The 17,064-nt window shown below is 41.6% G+C and overlaps 1 protein-coding gene across 1 annotated transcript in view; it reads right to left on the bottom strand.

The window, feature by feature from the left end:
* Positions 1-17,064, bottom strand: part of syk (spleen tyrosine kinase) — a 161,677-nt gene that overhangs the window by 12,572 nt on the left and 132,041 nt on the right. The window contains exons 9-11 of the mRNA XM_048620525.1: positions 16,373-16,562; positions 15,333-15,473; positions 969-1,081 (exon numbers count right to left, since the gene is read on the bottom strand). Of these exons, the coding sequence (XP_048476482.1) occupies positions 969-1,081; positions 15,333-15,473; positions 16,373-16,562 (444 nt within the window). The remainder of the gene's footprint in view (positions 1-968; positions 1,082-15,332; positions 15,474-16,372; positions 16,563-17,064) is intronic.

Consider the following 17,064-nt stretch of genomic DNA (forward strand, 5'->3'; position numbering starts at 1 on the left):
TCCGTCCTCCCTGGACTGACCTATCCCCTTCCTAACTCCCTACCTACACTCACCTTTACTGGCTCCATCCCCGCCTCTTCGACCTGTTTGTTTCCTCTCCACCTATCCTCTCTTCTATCCCTCTTCTATCCGCCTCCCACTCTCTCCCTATTTATTTCAGAACCCCCTTCCCCTCCCCCTTTTCTGATGAAGGGTCTAGGCCCGAAACATCAGCCTCTCTGCTCCTATGATGCTGCTTGGCCTGCTGTGTTCATCCAGCCCTGCACCTTGTTGTCTCGGATTCTCCAGCATCTGCAGTTCCTACTGTCTCAGGCTCAGACTGAGTGTGTGTTATGACAGCGTGAAAAGCGTTTCAATGTAGCTGATCCAGTCTACAAGCTGGGTGCAAGGCCCTGAGCACAGTGTCCTTGCTGCAGTGTTATAGCTGGCCTGAGATATAACATTAAGGTGCAGAAATGTCCTATAAGGGGATCAGTGATGTGACATGAAGTTTCTTAGAAGCTGACACAAGTCAGATGCTAATGTCCATTGTTGTGTTCGTGGCCAGTGCCTGTGGAGTGTTCCCTAAGATATTGGTGCTCAGTTTCCAACATGGAGGGTGTTCAGAGCAAGTGGTGAGCTGAAACCACCGGTTACATATTTTGGTCTCCTTGTCAAGTTTTACCAATGCCTAGCACATTTTTAAAATTTGTTTAGGTGGCTGAATATTAAGGAGGTGGGTTGTGCTGCTAACAAGGCATTTAACAAATGTTAATCCGCACCATTTGGGATCTTGAACTGCCTAGTGATCATCTCACCAAAGCATACTAAAGCATAAAAGATGCAGTGAGAGGATCTCAACATTGAAATGGGTATCGCTGCACTTGATTCTGCTGCACAAATTGCCGTAGTCCACATCACTCAGACTCCTGTAAGTTTCTGCCCCAGGTTTTATGTTAATTTAACTGAAGCATGAGGAAATGACTTACTTGTACGTCCAACATTCTCGCATCAATTCATACATTTCAACAGGACATCTCACTGGAGCATCCAGTCGTTTATTTGATTCAATCATTTGTACAACCTCTTGGCCTTTCATTCCCTGTGCACAAATCAAATACTTAATGGACTCTTAAGTTGCAAATAAATGCACTGAATAAGCAGATAGTTTTCATAGCATTTAACCATAGAAGTGAAAGGAGGATCATGAACAGATACCCGAGGTTGAATTTTATGTGCTGTCATTGGGCATGGCTGGGGTGAGGGAGCACCTGGAAAATAGGCAGGTGTGCAATCCACTCTCTTCCCACCTGAGTTGACCCCACAGCATAGTAAGTGGGTGAGCATTGAAATAGTTGATCATGCTCAAGATTACACGGGAGACAGATAGGGTTTACATGGCTTTAAATATTTGTAATATTGCCTAATTAGTTCATCTTAATTGTACCTATTGCCATCATGCAATAAACCACACCTTAACATGTAAATTAAGTACCTATTCTTGTTAAGATTGTTTGGAGATCTATCATCAACCATTGTTTCTTAGACAGGTCTTTGGACTCACTAAAGCATTTGCTGATGTTACTCAGAAAAATATGAAGAATGTGCAGGAATTGGAAATAACTTTGTGACATGAGTTGGCAATTTTTTGAGAAACGGAGACTGATTACAGATAAAGGAAATACTCTCTGATTGGTGAAGTCAGACAAAAGGTTTAACAACATATTTTATCACTGGCTCAACTTTTGACCATGCATATTAACTTGGTTTAGCTGTTTATTCTCACCAGTCACATTTCACCCCATTGAATGATTTAACTTCCCAAATGAACAGCTATTGCAGATTGATTTCGGAAAGACTGATATTTTTGTTTAAAAATAGTCATCAATTTGTTCATTATTATTGGACTGAATTTTAGGACTTATGTCCTAAACTTCCAATTAGTTGATAGAAACAAAGGGAGGCATTAGCTTGTTTAGGTAAGAACATAAATTTGTGAATGGAAATGGATCACTGGCCAAAACTACAGCAAATCAAGTTCAATGTCAGAAAGTGTGAGGTGACCTAATTGAGGTCTTTAAGTGATGAAGGAATTGCACAGGATGGATACTGTGAAATGAAATCCTCTAGAGGACAATCCAGATAAATGGGGCATTATTTTGTGAACCAGGAGTGATGTCCAAAAGTACTTTTGAATACACAGCACAATTTTCAACTCTCTCACTTAAATGGTTCAGAATATTAGTTAAACTGAAATTTACAAACCAAAGTCAACTTCTTTAATGTAATAGTTTTTAATAGTCTCATTCAACCCATCAACTCGGCTCAACCATTCAATAAGATAATGTCTGATCTGATAACCCTCAACTCCACTTTCCTGCCTTTTCCCCATAACCCTTAATGCCCTTAGTGTAAAAAATCTGTCTACCTCAGCCTTGACTATTCTTAATGGCCCAACGTTTACAGATCTTTGCAGTAACAAATTCTAGATTTACCACCCTCTGAGAGAATAAATCCTTCCTCGTCTGTCTTAAATGGGTGATCCCTTACTCTGAGATTATGATATCTGGTCCTATACTTTCCCGCAAGGGGACAACCTCTCAGCATCTAGCCTTTCAAGCCTCCTAAGATATTTACGTGTTTCAATAAAGTCTCCTCTCTTCGTCTAAACTCCCAATGAGTACAAGCCCAACATACTCAACCTTTCCTCATCAAAAAAAAATCTCTGCATACCTAGATCAGCTTAATGAACCTTCTCTGGATTGCCTCCAATGCCAGTAATTTTTTTGTTGGATAAAGGGACCAAAACTATTCATGGTATTCTAGGTATGGTCTAACTAGTGCCTTGTATATTTTTAGCAAGACTTCCCCAATTTTATACTCCATTCCCTTTGAAATAAAGTCTTTCCCCATTATCTACTAAATTTGATCACCATCAAGTCCCTTTGTGCTGCAGCTGTCTCTAGTCTTTCTCAATTTAAATAATATTCAGCTCTCCTACTCCTCCTGCCAAAGTGAAGAAGCTCACATTTTCCATCTGCCACCTGCCAATGTTTTGCCTACTCACCTTACTTGTCTATATTACTCTGTAGGCTCTGTATTGTCCATGCCAATTGCCTTTCCACCTATTTTTGTGTCATCTGCACAAATCATATATTCACTCTTCTCATCTAAATCATGAGTACATATTGTAAATAATTATGGTCCTGGCAGTAATGCCGAAGGCACTCCACTAATTACAGGTTGACGTCCTGAAAATGCCTCTATATTCCAACTTGCTGTCTTATATTAGTTAATCAATACTCTATCCATGCTAATATACTACTTCCAACATCATGGGCTCTTATCTTTTTGCAAAATTGAGTACAGCACTTGTAGATTGGAAGGTAGAATATTAGAATTTGGTGTTTGTGAAATATTGATGTTTATAAACTGGTAGGGGGGAAAGCAGTGTGTGGCCCCTTTAAAAAATGATGTGCTTTTTCTTGGCTTGGAGAAAAAAATTGTCTGTGGGCAGCTTGTGTGTTTTCAGCTACCCAGAGCATCTGAATTGTAACATTTGTGTCAAAGGCTGTTTAGTTAGCCGTCCAAGCCACAGTTTTGTTTTGTTATCAAGACAACAAGTTTGAATTTAGCCAATTAATTTAAACCAGGCACTTAGATACTAAAAACCAATTAAATTTAAATCTGATGGTTTTGACAACATAGGACCAATCCTATTGTAAGAAATTGATATGTCATCAAGGGTATAACAGACGTGGACAGTTGCAAAATTAGCAGAGAGTGAACTGCCATCTGATAAGAGATCAGCTCACTCAGCTCTCAAAGAAAGCATCAAGTAAATAAAGGTACAGTGACACTCTTAGTTAATATTCCTGACAAAAGAATTCAATGGAGAATGTGTTCCTGATAGAAGATCAATGGAGATGACATAGAACATTCAAGAAGACTGAATTCTAATTTTTAAATAAATTTTTGGTTTAAATAAGTGGGACTTGTATTAATTGGAACACAGTACCATTAGAATGTTAGATAACAAGGTGTAGAGCTGGATGAACACAGCAGGCCAAGCAGCATCAGAGGAGCAGGAAAGCTGACGTTGCGGGTCTAGACCCTTATTCAGAAATGGGGGAGGGGAAGGGGATTCTGAAATAAATAGGGAGAAAAGGGGAGGCGGATAGAAGATGGATAAAGGAGAAGATAGGTGGAGAGGAGAGAGACAGGTCAAGGAGGTGGGGTTGGAGCCAGTAATGGTGAGTTAGGGAGGGGATAGGTCGGTCCAGGGAGGACGGACTGGTCAAGGGGGCGGGATGAGGCTAGTAGGGAGGAGATGGGGGTGGGGTTTGAGGTGGGAGGAGTGGATAGGTGGGAGGACAGGTTAGGGAGGCAGGTACGAGCTGGGCTGGTTTTGGGATGCGGTCGGGGGAGGGGAGATTTTGAAGCTTGTGAAGTCCACATTGATACCATTGGGCTGCAGGGTTCCCAAGCGAAATATGAGATGCTGTTCCTGCAACCTTCGGGTGGTATCGTTGTGGCACTGCAGGAGGCCCAGGATGGACATGTCGTTCAAGGAGTGGGAGGGGGTGTTGAAATGGTTCACGACTGGGAGGTGCAGTTGTTTGTTGCAAACCGATCATAGGTGTTCCACAAAGTGGTCCCCAAGCCTCTGTTTGGTTTTCCAGATGTAGAGGAGGCCACAATGGGAACAGCGGATACAGTATACCACATTAGCAGATGTGCAGGTGAACATCTGTTTGATGTGGAAGGTCTTCTTAGGGCCTGGAATGGGCGTGAGGGGGGAGGTGTAGGGGCAGGTGTAGCACTTCCTGCGGTTGCATGGAAAAGTGCCGGGGGTGGTGGGGCTGGTGGGGAGTGTGGAGCGGACAAGGGAGTCACGGAGAGAGTGGTCCCTCCGGAAAGCAGATAAAGGTGGGGAGGGAAAAATGTCTTTGGTAGTGGGGTCGGATTGCAGATGGCGGAAGTGTCGGAGGACGATGCGTTGGATCCGAAGGTTGGTGGGGTGGTAAGTGAGGACGAGGGGGATTCTGTTTTGGTTGTTATTGTGGGGAGGAAGTGTGAGGGATGAGTTGCAGGAAATGCGAGAGACACAGTCGAGGGCGTTTTCGACCACTGTGGAGGAGAAGTTGCGGTCCTTGAAAAACGAGGACGTCCAAAACAGAATCCCCCTCGTCCTCACGTACCACCCCACCAACCTTCGGATCCAACACATCACCATCCGACACTTCCGCCATCTGCAATCCGACCCCACGACCAAAGACATTTTTCCCTCCCCACCTTTATCTGCTTTCCGGAGGGACCACTCTCTCCATGACTCCCTTGTCCGCTCCACACTCCCCACCAGCCCCACCACCCCCGGCACTTTTCCATGCAACCGCAGGAAATGCTACACCTACCCCTACACCTCCCCTCTCAGGCCCATCCCAGGCCCTAAGAAGACCTTCCACATCAAACAGATGTTCACCTGCACATCTGCTAATGTGGTATACTGTATCCGCTGTTCCCATTGTGGCCTCCTCTACATCGGGAAAACCAAACGGAGGCTTGGGGACCGCTTTGTGGAACACCTACGATTGGTTTGCAACAAACAACTGCACCTCCCAGTCACGAACCATTTCAACTCCCCCTCCCACTCCTTGAACGACATGTCCATCCTGGGCCTCCTGCAGTGCCACAACGATACCACCCGAAGGTTGCAGGAACAGCTTCTCATATTTCGCTTGGGAACCCTGCAGCCCAATGCTATCAATGTGGATTTCAAAAGCTTCAAAATCTCCCCTCCCCTGACCGCATCCCAAATCCAGCCCAGCTCGTACCTGCCTCCCTACCCTGTCCTCCCACCTATCCACTCCTCCCACCTCAAACCCCATCCCCATCTCCTCCCTACTTGCCTCATCCCCGCCTCCTTGACCTGTCAGTCTCCTCTACACCTGTCTTCTCCTTTATTCATCTTCTGTGCGCCTCCCCTCTCTCCCTATTTATTTCAGAATCCCCTTCCCTTCCCCTATTTCTGAAGAAGGGTCTAGACCTGAAATGTCAGCTTTCCTGCTCCTCTGATGTTACTTGGCCTGCTGTGTTCATCCAGCTCTACTCCTATTTCAGATTCTCCAGCATTGGCAGTTTCTACTATCTCTGTAACCATTAGAATGTTATTTTATTTGGGAATAGTCAGTAGGTAGAGAGGAATTGTTTGGTTTGTTAATTATTCACTTAATTTGTTCACTGCTCGATAAATAAATTGTTACTTGTTGATTATAGAGTGAGTGTCAGGAGTTTATTTTATTTAACCACTCTGAAATAACAGATTGGGAATGAGAGGCAGGTTATACCACTTTTCACACTTCTTTTAACAGATTATAGGATGGGGCAAGCTTCTCCGGGTGTTTCAGTTTAGTTATCAGAGGGGGGTCGACCTCCGTTTTATCAGTTTGGGGGCTCGGGTCCGGGATCTGCCTAGCTCAGGTCTAGGATCTGGCCAGTTTGAGTCCGGGATTTGGACATGTTGGGCCAGATTGGCTCAGGGATTTGAACAAATTTGAATGGATTTGGACAGATTTGAATGGATCTGAATGGATTTGGACGGATCTGAGCAGATTCGGACAGATCCACAGTACGAAAGGTCCCAGCAGATTTAAACAAATTTGTGGATTAGTGCCCTAGATCTTTATATAAAATGTAAGTGAGAGGTGAAAAATCTGTTTAATTTCGGTTGTTTGATGCTGGTTAAATCAACAATAATGGCTCTTAACATTGCTAAAAAGGTTTTGGGGGTCGAAGACGCTTCCCAAATTTGCCACGAAAATTTAGAAGGACAGAAAAAGGGGAATCTTTTAGAATCAGCAAACAGGCTAGAATTGTGTTTAAGAAGAAAATTGCAATTGTAAAGGAGATAGTCAAGCATTTATGTGTACCAGAAAAACAGTTAAGTGCAGTGGAGTTAGAAAAATTAAATTGCAAATTAGACAATTGAAGCTAGAAGGTAAAGAAAGGGAAAGAAGATCCAGGGCGGAAGAGAAAGAAAGGGAAAGAAGAGGCAGGGGGCAAAAGAAAAAGTAAAAGAGAGAGAAGAAAGGGAGTGAGAGAGAGAGTTTGAACTTTGGAAGTTGCAAATTAGACAGGATAGCCAACTTAAAATGATGGAAATGAAGGTAGAAGATAGGCTTAGTGAGGAGGAGAATTTTGATGAGCAAACCCATCGTAGACAAAGACCTGGTATATATTCTCCGGAAATTCCTGGATATATACAAATATCACAGAATTGTAAAATCCCTACAGTGTGGAAAAAGGTCCTTCAGCCCAACAAGTCCACTGCTACCCTCTGAAGAACACCTAACCAGACCCATTCCCCTACCCTTTTGCCCTGTAACTCCCCTAATCTACACATCCCTGAATGCTATAGGCAATTTAGCATGGCCAGTCCACCTAACCTGCACATCTTTGGACTGTGGGCGGAAATCAGAGCAGCCAGCAGAAACTCACACAGACAGGGGGAGAATGTACAAATTCCACACAGACAGTCGCCCAAGGCGGGAATCGAATCTGGGTCCCTGGTGCTGTGAGACAGCATTGCTAACTACTGAGCCACCATGCCGCAAAACATTACCAAAATTTGCTGAAAAAGACACAGAAGCCTTTTTCATTTCCTTTGACAAATTGGCCATACAGGTGAACTGGTCAGAAACTGTGTGCATAATGTTAACTCAGACCAAGTTGGTAGGCAAGGCTAGTGTTGTGTTTGCAGCACTATCAGAGGAGGTGTCAACAAAATATGAAGGAGTAAAACAGGCTATATTGAGTGCCAATGAATTGGTACCAGAATCATACAGACAACAGTTCAGAAATATAAGAAAGGAACCAGGTCAGACTTCTATTGAGTTTGAAAGAATTAAACAGAGCAACATCGATAGATGGGTGAGAGTACTAAAGATAGAAAAGCCATATGAGGATTGTAGAGATGTTATTCCGTTGGAGGCATTTAAAAACTCACTTGCAGAAATGATAAGAACTCATACTGAGGTACGGAAAGTTAAAACAGTGAGAAGAGCTGCAGAGATGGCGGATGAATACGCATTAGTGCATAAATTGAAATCTAGCTTCTGACAGCAATTTCATTCCGCGAGGGACAGCAATTGGGAAAGAGGAGGATCCTTCAATGAAAAACAAAAGGTAGATGACACTGGGAACAGTTTACCACATGTGAAAAAAAAATCCAAGAGGGTGGAAAAGAGGTGAAAGAACTCAGGTGTTTTCACTGAATAAGGTGGGAAACAAAGTCATAGTGCTGGGTGTTTATGAGAGGCACTAGGAAAAAGGATGTAGTAAAAGAATCTAAACCAATGGGATTAGTTGAGGTAGTGAAGGAAATTCCAATAGAAGTCGAGGAGCTCCAGCTTAGCCACGAGCTGTAAAGTAACAAAGTGCTTGATCTTTTCAAAGACTTTGTCTCTGTCGGTAAGGTTTATTCAGGTAGAACAGGGACAGTAGGTAAAGAAGTTAACAGATTTAGAGATACGGGAGCTGGTCAGTCTCAAATTGTAAGAGATGAAAATATTTGTACTCCTTCTGAAATGTTGCCTGAGAGTGGTAATCTGTGGAATAAATGTTCCCCTGTATAAGATAAGGCTAGAAAGTCCAAACAAGACTAGGGAAGTGATTGAAGGAGTAGCTATTCCAGGAACAGTTTGTTCTTGGAAACAACCTAGTAGGATCAAAGGTGGGAGTGATGCCCATGTAGCGGAGAGGCTGAAAGAAAACCAGAGAACCAAGGAGTTAAAAGGAAAATACCCTGGATTTTTTCCAAACTGTGTGGTGACAAAATCCCACAAACGTAAGCTAAAACAAGAATAGAAAGCAAAAGAGAAAGATGAAAGAGTTGAGGTGCAGTTTGCTGACACCCTATCTGATGAAATGGTAAAGGAAAAACCTAAGCAGGTAGAGGATCAGGCAGAGGTGTTTCGTTCTGAAAGATTAATAGACCTACAACAAAAAGATGCTACAATAAAGGATTTATATCATAAAGCCTACTCAGAAAAGGAATGAGAATGTATTCTAGAATGTAATTACCTTGAGGATAAAATCTTAAGTCAGAAATTGAGACATTGGCAAGTTAGTGCAGATGAGAAATGGGCGGAAGTTCACAAGATTATGTTGCTGGTCGAATTCAGATAGGTGGTATTGCGGTTGGCACACAAATTACTTGTGGGAGGTCATCTAGGAGTGAGGAAGACTCAGGCTAAGATATTTTCATTGGCCTGGATTACATAAAGATGTGATTGAATTTTGCCTTATATGTCAGTTAGTAGGAAAGCCACAGGAGTAATAAAACCAGAATCTTTGATGCCAATTCCCACATTTGAAGAACATTTTACGTGGATTATGATTAATGGTGTAGGTCCTCTCCCTAAAACCAAAAGTGGGAACCAATATTTGCTAACCATAATAGTCGTGTCTACCAGATTTCTGGAGGCAATTCCATTATGCAATTATGTCAAGGCAAAAAATGGATGTGGAGGATTTGCTTGCTTTCTTTACCTGTTATAGGCTATCCAGGGAGATTCAGTTAGACCAAGGGTCCAGTTTTACCGCCAAATTATTTAAGGAGGTTATGGATAGTTTAGGCATCCAACACTTTAAACCAAGTGCATACTGTTTTGAAAGGTGGCATCAGACCCTAAAGAAAATACCAAGGGCTTATTGCCAAGATTACCTAAATGTTTGGGATAAAGCTATTCCATTTATATTATTTGCTATTAGAGATGCTCCAAATGAATCAATTCAGTTTACTCCATTTGAATTGATATTCCGACATGAAGTAAGAGGGCCTTTACAACTATTTAAGGAATAGTTGATAGGTCTGAAATCAGAGATCTCACAGTTGGATTATGTATCTGAGGTGAGAGAGCGATTAAAAGAGTAGGTGAATTAGCTAGACAATATTTGAAGGTGGCACAGCACATAATGAAGCAAGAAGCCAATAAGAAATCTAACATTCGTACGTTTGTCCATGGGGAATAAAGTATTGGTGCTGTTACCAGTGGTAGGAGATCTCTTCAAATCAAAGTTCAGTGGTCACTATCAGGTTGAGAAGGAGTTAAGACAGGTGAATTATTTGGTAAAGATGCCAGGTATGTAAAAAATTTATCAGGTATGTCATGTGAACATGCTGAAACCTTACAAAGACAGGGAAAGGAAACTGGGGGAGTGAGGAATCAAATCCAGATTATGTGGATTTTGACGTGCCTCAAAATAAAATGAGGAAGCCCTTAAAGAATGGGATAGGGTAGTGAGCTATCTGTCCCAGGAATAGAGAATTGAAAGACTTGTTACAGTGTTATGAGGACATATGTAGAAATAGAATGGGGAGGACTAACACGATAGTACATGAAGTTGATGTGGGGAATGTTGTTCTGATAAAACAACACCCCTATAGGCTTACTCCTCTCAAAGCAGCGCAGATTCAGATGGAAGTGGAAGTGATACTGCAAGAAGACATCAAAGAACTGACTCAGAACGAGTGGAGTTTGCCGATCATGTTGGTTCCCAAACCTAATGGTACTCAACGATTCTGCATAGATTATCGGAAGGTCAATGCTGTGACCAAATCTGACTCATACCCAGTTCTGACTCATACCCAGTTCCAAGAAAGTTGCACTTACTTCGCTGTTACTGGCAAGTACCTTTGTTGGAGAGAGCAAAAGAAAATTTGGGGTGGCACAGTGGCTCAGTGGTTAGCACTGCTGCCTCACAGCGCCAAGGATCCAGGTTCAAATCCACCCTCAGGTGACTGTCTGTGAGGAGTTTGCACATTCTCCCTGTGTCTGTGTGGGTTTGCTCCAACAGTCCAAAGATGTGCATGCGAGGTGGATTGGCCATGCTAAATTGCCAAAAGTGTTCAGGGATATGTAGATTAGGTGGGTTATAGGGGAATGGTTCTGGGTTGGATGCTGTGACGGTCAGTGTGGACTTGTTGGGCTGAAGGGCCTGTTTACACACTGTAGGGATTCTAAGTCTCTGCTTTTGTAATCCCAAATGGGCTATATCAGTTAAAAATCATGGCCTTTGGAATGAAAAACGCACCAGCCACTTTTCAAAGACTTACGAACAGAGTCGTGGCAGGATTGACTAATTGTGCCATCTATATAGATAACTTAGTGATCTTTAGTCATTCCTGAAAAGATCACATGGAGCATTTTGAGAGATTCTTTGAGAGATTACAGAAGGCAAAGTTGGTCATAAACTTGGCAAAAACAGAATTTGTGAAGGTGGAAGAGGCGTTTTTAGGGCACATTGACATGGATGGAGGACAACGAGGAATGTGAAGACAAAGGCCATCATGGAATTTCCAAGACCATCCTCAAAGAAGGAAGTGCTATGATTTTTGGGATTGAGCAAATTCTACAGGAAATTTGTACCAAACTTTCGTAGTGTGTGACACCACTAACGGATTTGTGGAAAAAAGAACACAAAATTTTGGTGGACAAAAGAATGCCAGGAGGCATTTGAGAAATTAAAGCAGTGCTAACCACTGCACTCCTTTTAGCCATGCCAAATTTCTTGAAACCCTTTAAAATCGCCATCGATGCAAGCGATGTAAGGATTGGAACTGTGTTGTTAAAGGAGGATGATTTGGAATCGAAAGGCCAATCAGTTTTTTTCAAAAAAAAACTCAATATCCACCAGAAAAAAACTCACCCATTGAAAAAGAGTTATTGAGTTTGGTACAGGCTTTACAACATTTTAATGTCTATGTTGCAAACAATGTATCTGAGATTGTTATGTATACCAATCACAATCGTTTGATATTTTTGGAAAGATTTAAGGACAAGAACACCAGATTATTTCATTAGAGTCTTATGACACAAGCATTTAATTTACAGATTGTACATGTTGTGGATCGTGGAAATGATATTACAGATGCGTTATTGTGGGTTTAAAAGAAAAATGTATACACAAGATAGAATCGGTAGCGTTCAATGTTATATATATATATAGAATTAGTATGAAATGTGTAACTTTAGATTAATGAAATATGGATCTAGTAACATAATGGCATTAAGGTTTAGAAAAAACAAAGCCATCTTTTCAGAATGTTGGATAACAAAGTGTAGAGCTGGATGAACACAGCAGGCTAAGCAGCATCATAGGAGCAGGAAGGCTGACGTTTCGGGCCTAGACCCTTCTTCATTTTTTTTCTTAACAGAGGAGGTGTTGCCAAGTTGGGTAGAGTGCTTGTGGATTGGAAGGCAGGACATTAGAATTTGGTGCTTGTAAAAGATTGATGTTTATAAACCAATAGGGGGTATATCAGTGCATGGTCCCTTTAAAAGATGATGTGCTTTTTCTAGGCTTGGAGAAAATAAATTGTCTGTGGCCAACTTATGCGCTTGTAGGTACACAGAGCAACTGAATTGTAACATTTGCATCAAAGGCGGTATAGTGAGCAGTCATAGCCACAGTTTTGTTTTGTTAAGAAAACAGCAAGTTTGAATTTAGCTAATTAATTTAAATCAAGCACTCAGATACCAAATACTGAAGAAGGGTCTCAACCCGAAATGTCAACTTTCCCATTCCTCTGATGCTGCCTGGCCTGCTGTGTTCCTCCAGCTCTACACTTTGTTATCTCTAAGCTTAAATCTGATGGTTTTGACAACATAGGACCAACCGTATTGTAAGAAATTGATATGTCACCAAGAGTATAAAAGATGGGGCAATTGCAAAATTGGCAGAGAGCGACCTACCATCTGATAAGAGATTAGCTCTCTCAGCTCTTAGATAATCATCTAAGTAAAGGTATCATGGCACTCTTAGTTAATATTCCTGACAAAAGAATTCAATGGAGAAGGCATTCCTGAATGAGATCAATGGAGATGACACACAATGTTCCAGAAGACATAACCTGTCTGTAATTTTCACAGACTAAGTTATAAATTTTTTAAAATTTCAGTTTATAAATGTGGGACTTGCATTTATTGGAACAGCATACCTTTAGAATTTTGTTTTATTTGGGAATAGTTAATAATTAAAGGGGAATTGTTTGGTTTGTTAATAGTTCGCTTAATTTGTTCACCGTTAAAATTAGATAAATAAGTTGTTACTTTTTGATTAGAGAGTAACTGTCAGCAGTTTATTTCATTTAACCACTCCTTTATAACAGATTTGGTGTGAGAGGCAGGTTATAGCACTTTTCACACTTCTTTTAACAGATTATAGGGTGGGGCAAGCCTCTCTGGGTGTTTCAGTTTTAGTTATCAGAGGGGGATCGACCTCCACTTTATAACAATCTTATTACATGGCCTTATGTGCAGCACCTTATTGAATGCCTTTGGAAATCTAAATATGTTAGATTTACTGGTTCCCCTTTATCTATTCTGCTTGTTAACTCCATAAAGAAATCTCATAGATTTTTTGGTCATGATTTCCCCTTCATGAAGCCAAGTTGACTCTGCTTGATGATATTATGTATTTCTAAATGTTCTGCCATTACATCCTTTATAATAGACGCAAACATTTTCCCAATGACAGATGTTAAGCTAACTGGCCTTGTTCTTTTCTTAAATTCAGTCCATCAAAGGATATGAAAGAAAAGTAAGTTCATGGAGTTGAGGTACAGGTCAGTCAAGATCTGATTGAATGGCAAAATGGACTTGTATTACAGAAAGGTCTATTCCTGTTCCTATAGTAAAATGCGAATACAGGATGGAGGAAGACACAGCGTAAGTCTGGCCCCTGGGAAATGAAAGAGGTGGAACCTGGTCAAACTCCAAATTTCAATCTATAGCTGAGGTTACATTCCAAAATTGCCAATAAAGCAGTTTCCTGGTTAGCTGAACACCCAAGTTATATCACTGTACACTGGTCACAATACAAATCTGGAATTCCGTATGTGAGCTGCTCACATACGGAATTCCAGATTTGGATTGTGACTTTGTCCCTGCAGGTGTGAATGTACATGATGTTTTGAAGGGAGTACTCTTGACAAAGTGTCACAGGGTGTGCACCCAGGAAATTTGAGGGTAGAGGACCTATATCATTCTGGTGTGGCCACCATCAGTGGTAGAAGTGTTGCATTTGTTTCACAAAAAGCAGTAACATTAGTTTAATTAATAAGTTTAGTCAGAAATGTTTCTCCTAGTCCATTGTATTAGCAGATATGTACCTAAGGTAATTAGATGGAGTTACGATAAAGATCAGCTATGCTGTCAGAGTGATGAAACAGGCTCAAAAAGTTGAATAGTCTACTCTCATTTCTATGCTGCTGCAATACGACCATATTTGATTCTTACAAAAAAGGCTAAATAAGAGTATAATCTGTTTTATTATTCACTATAAATAGCAACAATGATAGTGTTAACACCCTGACAGACCTGTATTCGGGTCTCCTCTACATCGGGGAAACCAAGCGGAGGCTTGGAGACCACTTTGCAGAAAAATGTACCCGTTGTGGCCTCCTCTACGTTGGGGAAACCAAGCGGAGGCTTGGGGACCGCTTTGCAGAAAATGTACCCGTTGTGGCCTCCTCTACATTGGGGAAACCAAGCGGAGGCTTGGGGACCGCTTTGCAGAAAAACACCTATGCTCGGTTCGCAATAAACCACTGCACCTCCCAGTCGCGAACCATTTCAACTCCCCCTCCCATTCCTCAGATGACATGTCCATCCTGGGCCTCCTGCAGTGCCACAATGAGGCCACCCGAAGGTTGCAGGAACAGCAACTCATTTTCCGCTTGGGAACACTGCAGCCCAATGGTATCAATGTGGATTTCACAAGCTTCAAAATCTCCCCTCCCCCTACCGCATCCCAAAACCAGCCCAGCTCGTCCCCGCCTCCCTAACCTGTTCTTCCTCCCAACTATCCCCTACTCCCACCTCAAGCCGCACCCCCATTTCCTACCTACTAACCTCATCCCGCCCCCTTGACTTGTCCATCCTCCCTGGACTGACCTATCTCCTCCCTACCTCCCCACCTACACTCACCTTTACTGGCTCCATCCCCGCCTCTTTGACCTGTCTGTTTCCTCTCACCTATCTTCTCCTCTATCCATCTTCTATCCGCCTCCCCACTCTCCCTATTTATTTCAGAACCCCTTTCCCCTCCCCCATTTCTGATGAAGGGTCTAGGCCCGAAACGTCAGCCTTCCTGTTCCTATGATGCTGCTTGGCCTGCTGTGTTCATCCAGCTCTACACCTTGTTATCTCAGATTTTCCAGCATCTGCAGTTCCTACTATCTCAGACCTGTAATTTAGTTTTGATTTCAAGCCAACACAGCAGCTGGGGGAAAGTGTGCATTGACATGACAGATATAATGTTATATTATATTACACAGAAATGATGTGTACCTTGTAGGGCTTTAGACCATAGGAAAATGCCTCCCACATCATCACACCAAAACTCCAGACATCACTTTTGCTGGAAAACTTGAAGAAGTTGATGGATTCTGGTGCATACCACTTTATTGGCCATTTGCCTGTACTTTTAGCCTAAAATGAATTTAAAAGAAAAAAAAAATGATTTTATAGTAATTAAGTGTCCTTGAGAAAATCAGAATGTAGTGTCATACAATTTACTAATTTTTCTGTGTTGCACTTTGGTATTAAGATTGATCACAGTGCTAATTGCTTTGAATGTGTCTACTTAACGCTGCTGTTGCTTAACCTGAGAAAAAGAGAGGACAGCAATGAATGCTTGCAGACTGGGCTGATCAGAAGCATGGAATAAAATAATCATTAGCTATTAATAGTCATGTTGGTCTTCTCGGTATTCTTGAACAGGACATATTGCAATCTGAATTGGTTTGAACACAAAATCATCAAAGGATTCATAAGGCAAAGTAGGTCCTGAACTACGACAATGGCTGAAGCTATTGTCAAAGGAACAGGTTCCAAAGTGACTTTTGTAGGTTGGGAGGAATTTTTGAAGACTGCACAAGAATGTTAAGATTGAGCCAGTTGAAAGTTTGTCACTAAAGTTGGAGTTGTGAGGGAGTGGGTCTCGTGATGGAGGAAGAATGCAAAAGAGATCAAGCTGGATTACATACTCTTAGATGTAGGTCTTGAGCAAATTGAAAAGTTACAGTGAGACATCATTGGTGGGATTGAAATCATGAACTCAAAGCATTCAAATGTGCGTATGTATATATGCCACATATATACAGGCATTACATATTTTTAAAAAGAACTAATCCATTACTGAAGTGAAAAACACCTCTGTTTTCAAGATACGAATGCTACCTTTGACAATTATTGAATGATTGTGCCACAATCGGCTGTAGATTTCATATTATATGACAGAAGATATCTGAAGTTAAAAACCAGAGAAATTAGGAAGCAATGATACTTCAGAATGGTTGAAATCAGAAAAGAATATGTGCACAACTTACTTTGTAGTAATTCTCCTCAGAGTTTATGGCTTTCGACAGGCCAAAATCACTGATTTTAGCGTAATGCTGAGTTACAAGAAGAACATTCCTTGCAGCCAAATCCCTGTGAACATAATTTTTCTCTTCCAAGTACTTCATACCCATGGACACTTGATGTACTAATTCAACTATATTGTTTATAGTAACATCTCTGAAAATTTAAAACATTATTAAAATGTTATTACAGGAGAAGCTAAACAAAATAGCTTCATCATCAATTAACTACATACATTTCAAGGAATCCAGTTTTTCCTGCTTGTGAACGTCACATACTAATTGCTTTTACTAGTTTCTTAATATTTTCTTGTTTTTCTGCTCACCAGCAAGGTCATGAGGGATTTAGAGTGGAATGTGGTACTGGAGAAGGCACAAGCAACAGAATTTTTTTCATAGGTGAGATTTTGAGGTTAGTCAAGAGAGCTTCATAATATTTGAGCAAGGGAAGCACAAGAACAGGGATGAGGCTGAGGTAGGAGCTGAGGTGAGCTTGTTACGAAAGTAGAAGTGGGCTCAGTGTATGAACTAAAAAGGTGTAGAGCTGGATGAACACAGCAGGCCAAGCAGCATCAGAGGAGCAGGAAGGCTGACGTTTCGGGCCTCGACCCTTCTTCAGAAAAAGGGTCTTCTGAAGATGGGTCTGGGCCCGAAACGTC

The sequence above is a fragment of the Rhincodon typus genome, chromosome 3 (assembly GCF_021869965.1).
Source record: "Rhincodon typus isolate 14 chromosome 3, sRhiTyp1.1, whole genome shotgun sequence".
Lineage (NCBI taxonomy): Eukaryota > Metazoa > Chordata > Chondrichthyes > Orectolobiformes > Rhincodontidae > Rhincodon > Rhincodon typus.